This window comes from Ornithorhynchus anatinus, chromosome 2 (genome assembly GCF_004115215.2).
Source record: "Ornithorhynchus anatinus isolate Pmale09 chromosome 2, mOrnAna1.pri.v4, whole genome shotgun sequence".
In the NCBI taxonomy this organism is placed as follows: domain Eukaryota; kingdom Metazoa; phylum Chordata; class Mammalia; order Monotremata; family Ornithorhynchidae; genus Ornithorhynchus; species Ornithorhynchus anatinus.
The window spans coordinates 2484485-2498681 of record NC_041729.1 but is presented as its reverse complement, the minus strand read 5'-3'; the positions used below and the strand labels follow the sequence as shown (position 1 = coordinate 2498681).

Below are 14197 nucleotides of genomic sequence, written 5' to 3'. Positions count from 1 at the left end.
CCCGCAACAAGGGTCCCTCCACCGCGCCCGGGGGAAGGGCACCCTGGGCGACCCGTTTCCCCCGTTTTCGGAGCCCCAAGGACGCAGACCCGGGGCGCACGCCCTCCCGTCTTCCCTCTGCGGCTCTGTTCCTTCTCTCCCCGCCCTCTTCCCTTCCAGAGGCTGGGACGTTTCAGGCGGAGAAGGCAGGGCGAGGGAGCTGGAGGAGGAGGAGGGGGGAGAGGAGGAGGAGGGGAAGAGCGATGGCTCCTCGGATAAGCCACCTAGAGGCGACTCTCCTCCCCCCACGCCCGATCCCCGGTGGCTCTCCGCCCTCCCCTCTGATCATGTTGACATATTCACACGGCACCGAGCGGGAGTGATGCTTTGCTACGACGTTACAGTTTCCGACACCTTCTTTTTATAACTCGGCTCTGTCCCCCTCCACTCGACCTGTGAAAACCACGCCTATGGAGCTACACAATTGGTCCGAAAGCGTCAAAGAGCCAATCAAGTAGACTGCAGCTTTCCGCAAGCCCACAACACATCCATACAATCGGACGCAACGAGAGCACACACTCACAGGGAATTCTTCAAGGCTGAGGCTGTCTCTCTCTCCCTCTCTCTTTCTCTTTCCCTTTCTCCCTCTCTCCTCTCCCCTCCTTTCTCTCTCTTTCTCTTTCTCTCTTTTTCTCTCTCCCTTTCCTCTTCCCTTTTCTCCGGCCGGATCAGGGAACATGAATCTCATTCGCCTCCTTTATTAAAAAACCGAGAGGGGGAAGAGAGAAGAAATCACTGAACTCAAGGCACCATTCGGAGCCAGGGGGAGGGCAAGGGGGGTGGGGGGAGCGGGGGAAGGACTGGAGCCGGTTCGCCGATCAAGTTTTGTTGCTGCTTGTTGTGAGAAGGGTGATTAACACACCGATTTTCGTTTTGTTTTTTTTTTTTTCCCTGGACTTTTTTTTCCTTCCTTTCTCCTCTCCCTCTCTCAGAGCGGAGCTCTGGTTCGGCTGCGGGGACCTCGAGGGGGGAAAAGAGAGCGAGAAGAGGGAGAAAAAGAATAAAGTCTCCTCCGACGTCCAGCGACATCCATAACAAAGGAAGAGAGAAGGGGTGGGGGCTTGGGGGGGTTGGAAAGTCAAGGATTCCAGGAACTTCAGGCGAGAGTTTTTATCTCGAGCTGAGAATAAGGAGCCCGGCGCCTCTGGAAAAAGCCACGACTTGGGTTCGGATTCTTTTCCCTTCTGCCTACGTGAAAGCGACAGAGACGACTTCCAAGGAGAGGGCACTATCCCCCTCCCCCTCTCCCGCACCCCCCACCCCCGGCTCTCCCGAGTGATTCCACCCCGTGTTGTTCCTGTTTGTGGTTTTTTTTTTTTTTTTCAGACACAATTTTCTACCTTGGCGGGGGGTGCGGGAGTTTGTGTTGGGTTTTTTTGTTTTTGTTTTTAAATAATGTACTGTTAAAGAAAATCTCCCCGGACACTCTTGAAGACTGTACTCTGCCAACAGGCCACGAACTCAGGGTGGAGTGAATGAGTCTGCCCATGAGAGAACCAGTCATTTCGGGGACAGGCATGACTTACCACCCTTTCCTTCCTCACCGGGCACCGGACTTCGCCATGAGCGCCGTCCTGGGACACCAGCCTCCTTTCTTCCCGGCCCTGGCCCTGCCTCCCAACGGAGCCGCCGCTCTGTCTCTCCCCGGGGCTCTGACCAAGCCGATCATGGATCAGCTGGTCGGGGCCGCGGAGACCGGAATCCCTTTCTCTTCGCTGAGCCACCAGGCGGCCGGACACCTGAGGCCCCTCAAGACGCTGGAGCCGGAGGAGGAGGTCGAAGACGACCCCAAGGTGCACCTGGAAGCCAAGGAGCTGTGGGAACAGTTTCACAAGAGAGGGACGGAGATGGTCATCACCAAGTCGGGAAGGTAGGTCTGGCTTCAGAGGGATTTTGCTTAGTGGTTTGGGCCGCAGACCGCCCCTGTAAAAAGGGGGGGAAAGATACTCCAAAAGTACAACTTTTGTCTCTCAGAGGCGGCTCAAGTTGAACGCCTCTCCCTTCTCGGTCTGTGTACGAGGAGAAGATCAGGCCATGTGTGTTCTGGGAGGTTAAGGGGGACTGTGGCACCACGACCATACATAATCACATAATCCACACGCACCCCACAAGACAGAGGAAAGATTTAAAAAGGAAACCCTTTGACCCTCACGATCAGCCTCTCCTTTTGACTTTCCTTTCCTACATCTCTTCCTGCCTTAATCAGGAGGTTTCTGTGGGCATGAAAAGGAACCCTACCTTCCTTCTCTCCACCACCCCCTGCCCTTTGCCCTGCCGGTGGGAGCAAAGAGGGATTTGCCTGTAGTTGGACTGTGGGAGAGAAAACCGATCAGATGAAAAAGGGATCTCACGCCCAACTCACATGTTTGCAATCAAAAGAGAAAATTTAACAGGCACTTTCTGGCCATCAGAATGACGTGGGTAGAGGTGCGTGTAGTATGGGGGTGTCTTCCTTTCTCGAACCCCGCGGCCCAAAACGCAACTGCCTCCACCCCCAGCCCAAATAAGCCCTTTCCAGGAGCCGTGTCCCCCATATGACAACGATATTTTAACTCACTGGTGCCCCTTTTTATGACATCAAGCGAAGATTGTAAAGCCATAAAGGGAAAAGAATCAGTACCAAGGGCTCCTCGCACCCTCGATCTCGATCTCGGTGCAAACTGTGGTCAAAAAGGTTTTGCATGAAAGTTTTCCTAGGTAGTAAGGCACTGCTCATTCGTGGTTAAGCCCTAAATCCAGGTTGCCGAGAGCTAACCTCTCGGGATAATGAGCTACAAATCTGGCGGGCGCCGTCCTGCTGCAGTTTCAGACTTTGCAAGCGTGTGTAATGTCACTCCTGAAATTCGTTAGAGTTCTGACTGGGTTTTGGAAACTCTTGGGCCGTGACCCTGCCCTGGAAAACAGCGTGGCTGTTTCCCAGCGGAATCTTCTCCGGCCAACTAACTGAAACATCAAGAGTTTCAGCCAAAACCTCTTGAGTTTAGAGAAAGAGACTCGAGCTGAAAAATCTGACGGCGTTCATCTCCAACGGGCACTCTCGTGCCCATTTCCCCCACCCTCCGCCGTTTTGAACCCAGCCAAAAGGCGTCTCCAGTGACCATCATCATCGTAATAATAATAATTCACAGTTCTCATCGTCCTCATTTCCAAAGGCATTTTCGGAAGTTGTTGAAGTGGAAGGCAGGGTCTCCCCTGACTTTGTTCCACAGTAAACATGGGCTAAAACCTCGAAAGTTGGACACTTTTAAAACAACAAAGCGGAGGGACTTTAGAGACTGGATTTACGTGTTAACGAGGAACGACCGAACCGCACGCTAACCTAAACGATTCTGTTTTCTGTTTGGTTTCTCCTCCTATTCTCCCCACTAAACCCTCTGTTTTAGGAGAATGTTTCCTCCGTTTAAAGTGAGGTGTTCCGGGCTGGATAAAAAGGCCAAGTATATTTTGCTGATGGATATTGTCGCCGCCGATGATTGTAGATATAAATTCCACAACTCGAGATGGATGGTGGCCGGCAAAGCTGACCCCGAAATGCCAAAGAGGATGTACATTCACCCGGACAGTCCGGCCACAGGCGAACAGTGGATGTCTAAAGTGGTCACTTTTCACAAACTGAAACTGACCAACAATATTTCGGACAAACACGGATTTGTAAGTTGCCTTCCGCTTCCCAATTTCTGTTCGTAGGCCTCCCCTCTCCTCCGTGATCGGAAATTTTCGTCTTTCTCCCTCCTCCTCTTCTCTCTTGCCCCAGTAATGAATTCCCCCCCTCAATTCCCCTCCCTATACACCACATTAGGCCATTTTTTGGGTGGGGGAGGTTCGATGAGTTCCCTAAAGTAGGGTAGGGGGGAGAAAAATCGGCCGCCCTAGCCTTACTCCCGAGCTGAGTGGAAAAAGGTACCTACCCCGGGTTCCGTGCCTGAAAACAATCTCAGCCCTGAGAAGTTCATGATTCAAATTTGCAGCCAAGGCCTCACTGGTCGAATGGATTTCATTTTATTTTTTTTGTAAGTCACTCATAATCATACTCGCCTTTTTTTTTTTTTAAAGACCGAGATCTTGTACGGTCAGGAATGTTTTCCAAAGCCAATCCTCCTTCCTTCCTGAAACAAACCTCCTTTTCCGGGAGTTCTCAAGGTTCGGAGGTTTTACCAACTGCGATTCCCAGAGCCCGTGCCTCGGAGGGACCTATAAGGGCCAGATTTTTAGTAAAGAAACGAGGTTTCGGGGCGGCAGATTTCCTGGCCGGGAGGTGGGAGAAGCGAGGGAAGGAAGAGGAGACCGACGGAGGGAGGGAAGCTAATTGATCAGGCTGAGTGAACATTTAAACAAAATGCAGTCCCAAACCCCGAGGTTAGAAGAGAGATCCGAGAACCCCCGGACTCTGCCAGTTTAGAGCGTCAGATTTCCTGGCCGGGAGGTGGGAGAAGCGAGGGAAGGAAGAGGAGACCGACGGAGGGAGGGAAGCTAATTGATCAGGCTGAGTGAACATTTAAACAAAATGCAGTCCCAAACCCCGAGGTTAGAAGAGAGATCCGAGAACCCCCGGACTCTGCCAGTTTAGAGCGTCAGACGGACTGGATCCTTTGGGAAGATTATCTTTAACTCTCCTGGTCAGGAGGATTTTTTTTTTTAAAGGAGAAAGAACCTAGGAATTTAGCATAATAATTCAATGAGTTCAATGGACTGATAAGTACCCAATAAACTCAAATGAGAGGGGAGGGTAGAGTTGGGGTGGAGGGAAATGTGCCCTGAAAAGAAGATTGCATTTGCTGCTCGTGATTTGATTAGGAGATAAATTTCCCTCTGGATTTTGGCTCTCGGAGGCCTTAAGTGGATTGGGACAGTCAATTAGTCGAAACTCAAGTACCCGGATTGTTTCATAAATTAAAATACATTTTGTTCTTATCTAAGGGTTTCTCCCAGCCACTCTCTCCTCCTGGCGGTGACGTGTGGGCGCTAAAGTCCGAGGAACTAGAGATAATTCTCTAAACCTAGGCCTATAGAGATAGGGCCCGGTGGAGCGTTGGGTGATTTATGGGAGGGGAAGCCCCCTCGGTGAGTCGAATCCCCCCTATTTCCCAGGTTGAGTGGAGGTCCCTGTCTCCCCCACCCACCCCACCCCAAAATAGGCGCCGGCACTAGGGGCTGGGGACCGCCGACTCCCAGCCCAAGCCAACCGGCCTCGGCGCCTCTTCCTTCGCAGACGATTTTGAATTCGATGCACAAGTACCAGCCAAGGTTTCACATCGTCAGAGCCAATGACATCCTGAAACTCCCCTATAGCACATTTCGGACATACGTGTTCCCGGAGACCGAGTTCATAGCTGTGACGGCTTACCAGAATGACAAAGTAAGAGAGGTCTTTTTTTTCTGTATTTTAATGTCGGAGAAAATGTGGATTGGGCTCGGCGGTGGGAAGGGCGAGATCAGAGGAAATTTTCGGGGGAGGGGGTAATGGTATGGCAGACCCCGGATTATACTCGAAGGAAAGGGGCAGGCCCCAACGACATTTTCAGGAGGGGCCTGGAAACCTAGGACGGGTGGATGGCTGCCTATTAATGTCTTGTCCTGCCGCGTTTTTATTGTTTTGTGTGTGTGGCAGGAGCAAAGTTAAGCCGCACAAATCCAGTCTCTGGTCTCCGTGCCCTTCCAGTGGGGGAGGGAAAACCCCTGGGAAGCAGGGTAGGGGGCCTCTGGGGTCCTGTTGGAGTCTAGAATGAGGTGGAGGGGGGTGGGGACGATGACCTCTTCCCGGGGGAGGCAGCAGGGGAGTTGGAGGGAAGGTAGAATCTAAACCGAGGGGCTCTTGGTTTGTGCGTAGGGTTAGAGCGGAGGTGAGAGATGGAGAAGGAAGGTCCCGATTCTTCCCAGCGTATTTCACTCTGGAAGAAATAGGGAGGGAGGAGAAAGAGGGAACCCCCTACCCCGAGAGGGTCTGGTCCGTGTTCATGATGGAGAACGGTCTCCAGGGGGGCTGTGTGTGGCGTGGAGAAAGATTGAAACCAGGGAGTGCGCGATGAGCGAATCTGGAGAAGGGAGCGTGGTCCGAATCAGATTTCTGCGGGAGTGGGCGTGTGGCTGACTCCAGCTGGGGGAGGGGAAATGGGGGGAAAGTAGAGGGGTGAAGGGGTATGAGGAGAAAGAGAGGAGAAGGAAAAGGAGGTTCCAAAGGCGGCCACTTTCGGAGAGTTGGAAAATACATCCTGTGTCCCCATTTTCCCCAGAGACAGGACGGGCTCTTCAGGCGACTTGCTGCCCTCCATTCTTTCATCTTGGGCTGGAGGTCTTGGGCCTATGTCCCGGGTATTTTTGTATTTTTATTTCAAGGGCTCGGGGGGCATTGGAGCCCCCTCGCCCTCCCCCAGTGGTTTTAGTAGTAATAGTAATAATAATCATAATAGGCAAAGCAGATAACCGAAAACAAATGTTTCCAATGGTAACCCAAGCCTTTTTTTAATCTAAAAAATGCTGCTACAATAAAAGGCTTTTTGTAAGTGGAATTTACCTTCTATCCAACACACGCAGTTTGATTCTATAAATCGCTTTACTAGAGCCAGGGAAGGAGTGGGAGTCGGACTGTAATTCCTTTTACGATTAATTGTGGCATGTAAAAATAAAAAAAACTAAATGAAAGCATGACTTTAATAGTTAGAAGTTCACCATTTTACGTTCACTCAGCTGCGGAAGGTATATTATAAGAAAAGTTGGTGCCTTATTAGCCAACGGGGCCATTTGGATTAACTGCCGGGGCTTTCCCCTGTCAGGAGGAGGGAGAACCTGTCAGAGCTGGCTCTGACTTTCCATCACCCCGAATTCCTCTTCTCACCCATTCCTCCCTTACCTCCCCCGCCCCCCGATTTATCCATGACCAGGAGGAAGAGGGGGAGGAGAATGAAGCCCCAGCGGAATATGGGACAAAAGTTATTTTCTCACTCGTGTGTCCTCTTTCCAGATAACCCAGTTAAAGATTGACAATAATCCCTTTGCAAAAGGTTTTCGTGATACCGGGAATGGGAGGCGAGAAAAGAGGTGAGTTGGAATAGATTCGTTGGGGGGTGGAGGGCGATTTGGAGAAAGGTTGATGCGTATTCTGTTCGCGAGGCCGCGGTTTCTCCTTTCTCTTGTGCCCTCCCTCCACCTTCCTGCCTCGATTTCTCTTCCACCCCAATACCCTGAGCCTGCCCACCATGCCATCCCGTGGCAGTTGAAACACGAACTGTGGGTGGGAGGGAGGGTGAAGAACGGGGGTCTTTTGCCTTCCAGTCAGAGGTCAGGTTTTTTTGGTGCTTTTCCATGACTGGTAGAGTAAACGTGAAAACTGAGAGGAAGATGATAGCTCAAAACAGAAGGACTTGTTATGTCGAGTTGAGGGAGGATTTTGTCTTTCCTTTTGTGAGTGCCGGGACCCTCGAGAACCAGCCGGTTGATCGGGAATAAACAAAGGCGGTGGGCCCCAAACCCTGTCAGAATAGCTAGGGATTTGACTGGAGTCGTCCGCGACTGGAGACTGGCGTCGACGGAATCTTCCTCCCCGCCTCCTCCGTCCATCATGATGGATCATCGCTTATTTTATTTTTCCTAGCTGAAATGGGCTCTGAGCCTCTTGAGATAAACCGAAACTTCTCCCCACCTCTCCACCCTCGTCGAAAGCTTCTGTGTCCTTACCCTGCATATCTGTGGATTCTTGCCTCACCTCCCCCCAACTCACACACCTCCTTAAAAAGATAAAGTTGCCACCGTTCTTTTTTAGTTCCAAAATTTCTCTGAACCCGATGATGGGAAGATCAATCAAGCAATGGTATTTATTGAGCACTTACTATGTGCAGAGAACTGTATTAAGTTTTGGGAGCGTATAGTACAAAAGAGTTGGCAGACACGTTCCCTGCGCACAACGAGCTGTTTCCAAGCTGTTCCCTGCAGCCTCTGAGGGCGAAGAGAAAGCTTTCTCTTAAGTCCAACGAACGGAAATGATTTGTAATTTCTCTCGAAATATAAATAGATTTTTACTCCGGGTTAATTGTTAGCGAGAAGATTACATAAAGTGGGCCGCAAAATAACCACTTCCTAGCAATCTTAGCAACCATAAAAGCCTTGATAGAGGGAGCATCACAATCAGAGACCTAAAGCCTCCTAAATCTTCCCCTCCCCATTTAACATTGTCAACGGGGCCCTGCAGATGTCTCTCAACAGTTTCTAGTGCCCTCTTCTCGTTCATCAAGATGAGGGTCCTGTCTTCTTCCCTGCCTCCCCGACCCCCTCTCCTTAACCCCCATTAAGGCCTAGTATAAAGCCTTAGTATAAATGACACGAGTTATTCCACCACTGGACCAAGTTCGTCCCCCTTTCCCCCATCTAGAACCTACCTATCAGTGATGGGAGTCCGGAGGGAAGACTGGGTTGGACAAATTCAGCCGTGGGGGGGGGTTGGGGAGTAAGTTTGTGGGGCGGGGGGGTGTCGGGGCAGAATCAGGTCCCATTATACTAAAAATAGTACGTTTCATGTGTGTTGGGTTTCTTCCACAGAAAGCAATTGACCCTGCAGTCCATGAGAGTGTACGATGAGAGACATAAAAAGGAGAATGGGACTTCAGATGAATCCTCCAGCGAGCAGACCGCTTTTAAATGCTTTGCCCAATCCTCTTCCCCAGCAGTGTCTACTGTAGGGACTTCGAATCTCAAAGGTGAACCCCAGGCTCCTGCTCCTTGTCCTTACGGGCTTGTTTGCCTGGGGTGTTAGGGAGATGTGGGAGCCTGGGTGGGGGAGGGGCTGGGTAAACCCCCGAGCTGCCTCCCTTAGAGCATTTCCCTCCCCGTTGAGCTCTGGCTTGGCTCGGTTTTGGAGGCAGGGGCATGGAAGGGTTGAACAGCAGCACGAAGTTCCAAGTTGCAAACATGCTGGTAATATTCGTGTTTAAACCTGGAATCAGCTCCTACCTCTCCCTCCCCCCATCCAGCTCTCTCTCCTCCCCTCCCACCAATCCCCACCCAAGCACTAATTTGTTTTGGGGTTGGTTGTTTATTCCCCTCTCCTCACTATACCACCCCCACCCCCCTTCCAAATCTCCACCAGTGGCTGCAACCTTGCCTTTTTAGCAGTTCGATTTGCCAGGACCCAAAATGTGCATAATCGGGGCGGGGGGTGGGGAAGGGTGTATCTGCAAAACCAAGGGTGTTTTTTGCTACCTGGATAGGGTGAGATAGGAGATAAAAACTCGGCCATAAAGTCAATTGGCTTGTGTGGGTGGGGTCGGGGCAACCGGGGACGATGACGTTGTAATCAAGGTGGAGGAGGGCGGCGAAGAAGGAGGAGGAGATGGGTCCGTTCTTGAACCGGTTTCCTGTGTTTAAAGAGCAGGCAATATTTATTTGGAAAGAAAAACCACACACACACGCACACACACAACGGAAGAAACCTGTTTTCGAAATGAAATGAGACCAATCCATTTCGATTGTAGAGTGGAATGAAATCGCAGACCCCCCCACCCCAACTATCCCATTCCCCTCAGTATCCATAAAGAACAGAACGATAGTGTGCGTTTAGATGCTAGCCCGCCGGGACTTCTCGGCGCCTATAAATAAGGTCCATAGTATAGACCTTGAGGTGTGGTTCTATCTATGTAATGGAGACCAAGCGGTGCGCGAAAAGGATTAGGCCTATTGTAGTCGTTGCTAATTCGGATGCCCGGGGCTTTTGATTATTACCTTTTACGATGCCCCTTGCATTGGGCGGCTGGTCTCTGGTGGGCGAGGTCGCGACTGAAGCACATTTGCAATTCCAAAGTGGGACGGTCCCAACCCCCACCCCCCGGGGGGGGGGTAGACCCCACCCTCCACCTGGAACCCCCTTCTCACCTTGCGGAGCAGTGTGCCTTATTGGAAAGAGCACGGATTTGGGAGTCAGAGGCCGTGGGGTCTAATCCCGGCTCCTCCGCTTGTCACCTGTGTAACTTCGGACAGGTCACTTCTCTGGGCCTCAGTTAGCTCCTGTAAAACGAGGATGAAGACTGAGCCCCACGTGGGACAACCTGATGACCTTGTATCTAACCCGGACCTTAGAACAGTGCTGGGCAAATAGTAAGCGCTTAACAAGTACCATCATCTTCATCACCTGTGCCTCTGGACCCTCCCCAAACAGATCCCAGCTGCCCCAGTGAGGGCGACAGCGACGCGGAGGTCAAGGACGAGCCTGGCCACGAAGTCAGCGATGTTGGCAAAATCTCCACGACCACCTCCGAAGATCCACCCAGGGAGAAAGGCAGCCCCGCCGCGCCCAAGCCAGGGGGAGGGTCGTCGTCCTCCTCCTCCCTGTTCCCCCCGGAGCCGGCGGTCAGCGGCCGGACCCGGGAAGGGACCCGTCCGGACTCGAGGCACAGTCCGGCCACCATCTCGTCCAGCACCCGCGGCCCCGGAGGTGGCGATGACCGCAAGAGCCCCGGAGGAGGAGGGGGCGGCGGGGTCCGGGAGGGGGCCCCCCGGGCAGAGGAGGGCCGAGGGATACCTGGAGGCAAGGATGCGTTTGCCCCACTCACGGTGCAGACGGACGGCGGGGCAGCGGGGGTGGTCCCGGCTCTGGGCCAGGGACCCCTGCCCAACCTCGGCTTCCCCCCGGGCCTCGCGGGGACCCCCTTCTTCAGCCCCCTAAGCAATGGTCACCCGCTGCTCCTACACCCAAGCCAGTTCGCCATGGGGGGAGCCTTCCCCGGCATGGCGGCCGGAATGACCCCACTCCTGGCCACCGTGTCCGGAGCCTCCACCGGGGTCACCGGGCTGGACACCACGGCCATGGCCACCGCGGCGGCCCAAGGATTGTCCGGCGCCTCGGCCGCAGCTCTGCCCTTCCACCTGCAGCAGCACGTTCTGGCTTCACAGGTACCCAAGTTCCCTCCCCATTCTTTCCGGCCTACCGTTTCTTTTCTGTTCCTACTTCCCTCTTTTCCCTCCCCAAGATGGGGGGTGGGGGCGGGGAACGCTGGGGGCGAAGGGGTTAAGCCACTTGCCCACCTGCGCATTGTCTAGCACTGGGTTGGTCGGGGGCCTTCGGAGGACCTGTCTGTATATGGTGATCCCCTCCGCGGACGGGGGAGATGGGGGTGGGGAAGGGGGGAAAAGACTTCCCGGGGTTTTATTTGTCTGCTCCCCCTCCCCCAGGGGGGTTCTCGGCCATTCGATCTTTGGTGTCCGCAGGAAGGGGGGGGAGGATTTAGGGTGGGTGATGGATCAATTCCAGGGTCAATCCGGCTTTGCGTCCTCGAAAGACGCTCTAGCCCAAAGTGGAGGGGTTGGTGGGGGCGAAGAGGAGAAATTGCTGCCTAAATTCCGCTCTTGCTGTGTGCCAAGCACTGGGAGAAGCGCCGGGGTCTGAGAGCTGATTTGGAGATCCGCTTCTTTGGCGGGACACTTTATCCTGGGGGCTCGGGGACGAGTCTTCGGAGGGTGGGATAGTTTGGGGAGTCCTGTTTTTCCGGCTCCCTCCTGCAGTCGCTGACCCCTTTCCCACACCCCTCCAGTCGCTGACTTCCTCTCCCTCTTCTCTCCCCCCCCCCCGTCCCTCGCAGGGTTTGGCGATGTCTCCTTTCGGGGGTCTCTTCCCGTACCCCTACACCTACATGGCGGCCGCCGCCGCCGCCTCCACGGCAGCAGCCGCAGCGTCCAGCTCAGCGCACCGGCATTCCTTCCTGAACGCCGTGCGGCCCCGTCTGCGGTACAACCCCTATCCCATTCCGGTGCCCCTCCCGGACAGTAGCGGCCTGTTGGCCACGGCCTTACCCACCCTGGCCGGGGGCGGGGGCGCCCTGGAAGCCAAGCCTCCTCCCCTCCTGCCCGGGGGCAGTCCGGCCTCCTCGGCCCCCCTGGACTCCGGCTCAGAACTGAACAGCCGAGCGTCCACTTTGTCGTCCGGCTCCGTGTCCCTGTCCCCCAAGCTGGGCTCGGAGAAGGAATCCCAGCCCAGCGAACTCCAAAACATTCAGCGCCTTGTGAGTGGACTGGAATCCAAGCAAGACAGATCCAGGAGCGAGTCTCCCTAACCGGCGGGCCACACTGCCCGACCCCCACCCCCTCCCCGGCTCTTCATGGGTCCTGGAAAGAGATGGGATGGACGTGGAGGGGGGGGGTCTGGGAAAAGGGGGCTCCCCTTTCCCCTGCCCATCCCCCCCGCACCGACTCCCTCCTGGATCCCATTCCGAGTTTCGCAGTGCACTTTGTAAAACAAGGGAGGTCCCAGAGACCCATCTCACCCACCCGAAAGAGTGAAAGCATCTGGATCAAGGGGAGGGGGCTGGGGTCGCGGAGAGGGGAGGGAAGGGGCGAGGTAGGGTGGAGAAAGTCTTGAAAGCTGCTATGGGTAGAAATCAACCTCTTATGCGAAAGGTCACGTTCCCCACAGGAAGGAGAGATTTTCCAGAATCTCCAGGAGTGGGTTTTTCACTGTAAGAAAAAGGAAATGAAATTTTATCGAAATGGGGGGGGGGGGGTGGCTAAAAGTACAGAAAAGGTGATTTTTTTCCCCCCCTAAAGAAGAAAACTCTTAAGTGACTTGCCTATCAGTTCTTCAAAATCAATTATAACGTGCAGAGTTGTTTGGGGTGGGCTATAACTGTCGCTCTCGTTAGACTATATTAAGGGATCTGTGTCTTTTTAATATTATTGTGATGTCTCCGAGCTATCGAAAGGCTCGCGCATGTTGGTAGAAGTCTGCTTTCTGGTTTTTATTTTTTATTTTTGAATGCTTGTTTAATTCCCAGGGAGAAAAAGAAAAGACCCTTTCCTGGCTTCCTCTCCACTTCCCTCTAGCGACAACAAAAAAGGAAAAAAAATAATTGTTGGAAAGAAAATAAGAGACGATGAGTTTATTTTATCTAAACTAGTTTGATCATAGGTGTCTCAGCTGTTTTCCTTCTTTTACTGTATATGCAATAACAAGGTTTAAAAAATAATAATAAAAAAGAAGCGGACGCTATTAAGACAAAGTATTTATGTAATTATTTGATAACTTGTACATAAATGGAATATGAATACTCGAAATTAAACTTTAATTTATTGACACTGTACATATCTCTGTAAATAAGACTGCAGCTGCTTTTTTGTCGTTTCCTTAGTCGTTTTCATTTCAAGGTCATAGGGTTCCTTTTAAGATAGGGAAAAAAAAAAAGCCACACACAAACACTGCTGGGGTTTTGTATCCATTTTTGCAAAAAAAAAAATGCCCAATATCCTTTTTTTAAAAAAGAACCGATTCAAAAGATGATATAGTTGGAATACTTTTTTAAAAGAGGGTCGGGGGGGAGGCGATAGTGCCAATGTATCTTGCAACGATCATTTTTGTTGCCCGTTTTATATATGAAAAAATGCATTACTCCTGAACGTTCAACACGCTTCCCAGTGGCTCAGATAAAGCAGAGAGGAGGGGAGGGACGAAAAAAATACTGTGGTTTTAATTTTTGCCAATTCTTTGGTGTGTAAATTAAATACTAGGTTTTACTGCTGTTGTCGCTGTTGATCCTGGTTTGAGTCGGTGCATAATAATAGATTTATCTATATATTCGCAGCTTGAAAGTCAGACGCTGAAAAGCTGGTTCCAAACCCTCCCCTCCCCCGAATGAAGGTATATTTTGTGTTATATAATTGTTGACGAGTTCTTGGTTTTCTGTATTTTTTTCTTTAAAAAAGTCACTGAAATTTCAATAAATTTTTATTGAAATGTCCTCGGGCCTCCTGTTAGTGTTCAAAAGGAGTCTTCCTGGATTCAGATTTATTATCTGAGTGCTGTCTCTGCCTCTCTGCTTTTAAGAATTTCCCCGTCTCCCAGTTTGTGTGTTTCTGTCTTCCTTTCTCCCTCCCGCTCTCCTTTAAAGACAGTCTGTATCTCTGTAACTCCCTCGCAGGTCTCTGTCTCCCTTTCTCTTTCCCTTCTCCCTCCCGCTCTCCTTTAAATAACTGAGACAGCCCCCAGTGAACTGAGATGAAGAGATGAAATGAAGCTCAAGTGACAGGGAAAGGAGAAGAAAAGTAGAGAAATCTTGGTTGCTGGGGAGAAAGACGTTTTAATTCGAACCACTTGCTATTCGTTATCTTTTTAGAAAAAAAAAAGGAGCCTTTTGAAATAAAGGGGGTGGGAGGCCGGCTGGAATTCGGAACCAAAAGCTGTGCAGAG

General features: G+C 52.0%; 1 protein-coding gene across 1 annotated transcript; it reads left to right on the top strand.

Annotated features, from left to right (window-relative positions):
- Nucleotides 1-287: 287 nt before the first annotated feature.
- TBX3 (T-box transcription factor 3) lies at nt 288-13748 on the top strand. Its single transcript, XM_001510328.4, has 7 exons — nt 288-1909; nt 3423-3690; nt 5249-5395; nt 6998-7074; nt 8569-8726; nt 10181-10914; nt 11601-13748. The coding sequence occupies exons 1-7, from the start codon at nt 1515-1517 to the stop codon at nt 12069-12071; spliced, it is 2250 nt and encodes a 749-aa protein (XP_001510378.2). The 5' UTR covers nt 288-1514; the 3' UTR covers nt 12072-13748.
- Nucleotides 13749-14197: the final 449 nt, after the last annotated feature.

Bases quoted from the DNA above. Each gene is read 5' to 3' on its own strand.
- TBX3 (XM_001510328.4), top strand. From the start codon at position 1,515: ATGAGTCTGCCCATGAGAGAACCAGTCATTTCGGGGACAGGCATGACT. The intron at 3,691-5,248 runs GTAAGTTGCCTT...CTTCCTTCGCAG, and splicing joins TTTCGGACAAACACGGATTT to ACGATTTTGAATTCGATGCA. The intron at 7,075-8,568 runs GTGAGTTGGAAT...TTTCTTCCACAG, and splicing joins AATGGGAGGCGAGAAAAGAG to AAAGCAATTGACCCTGCAGT.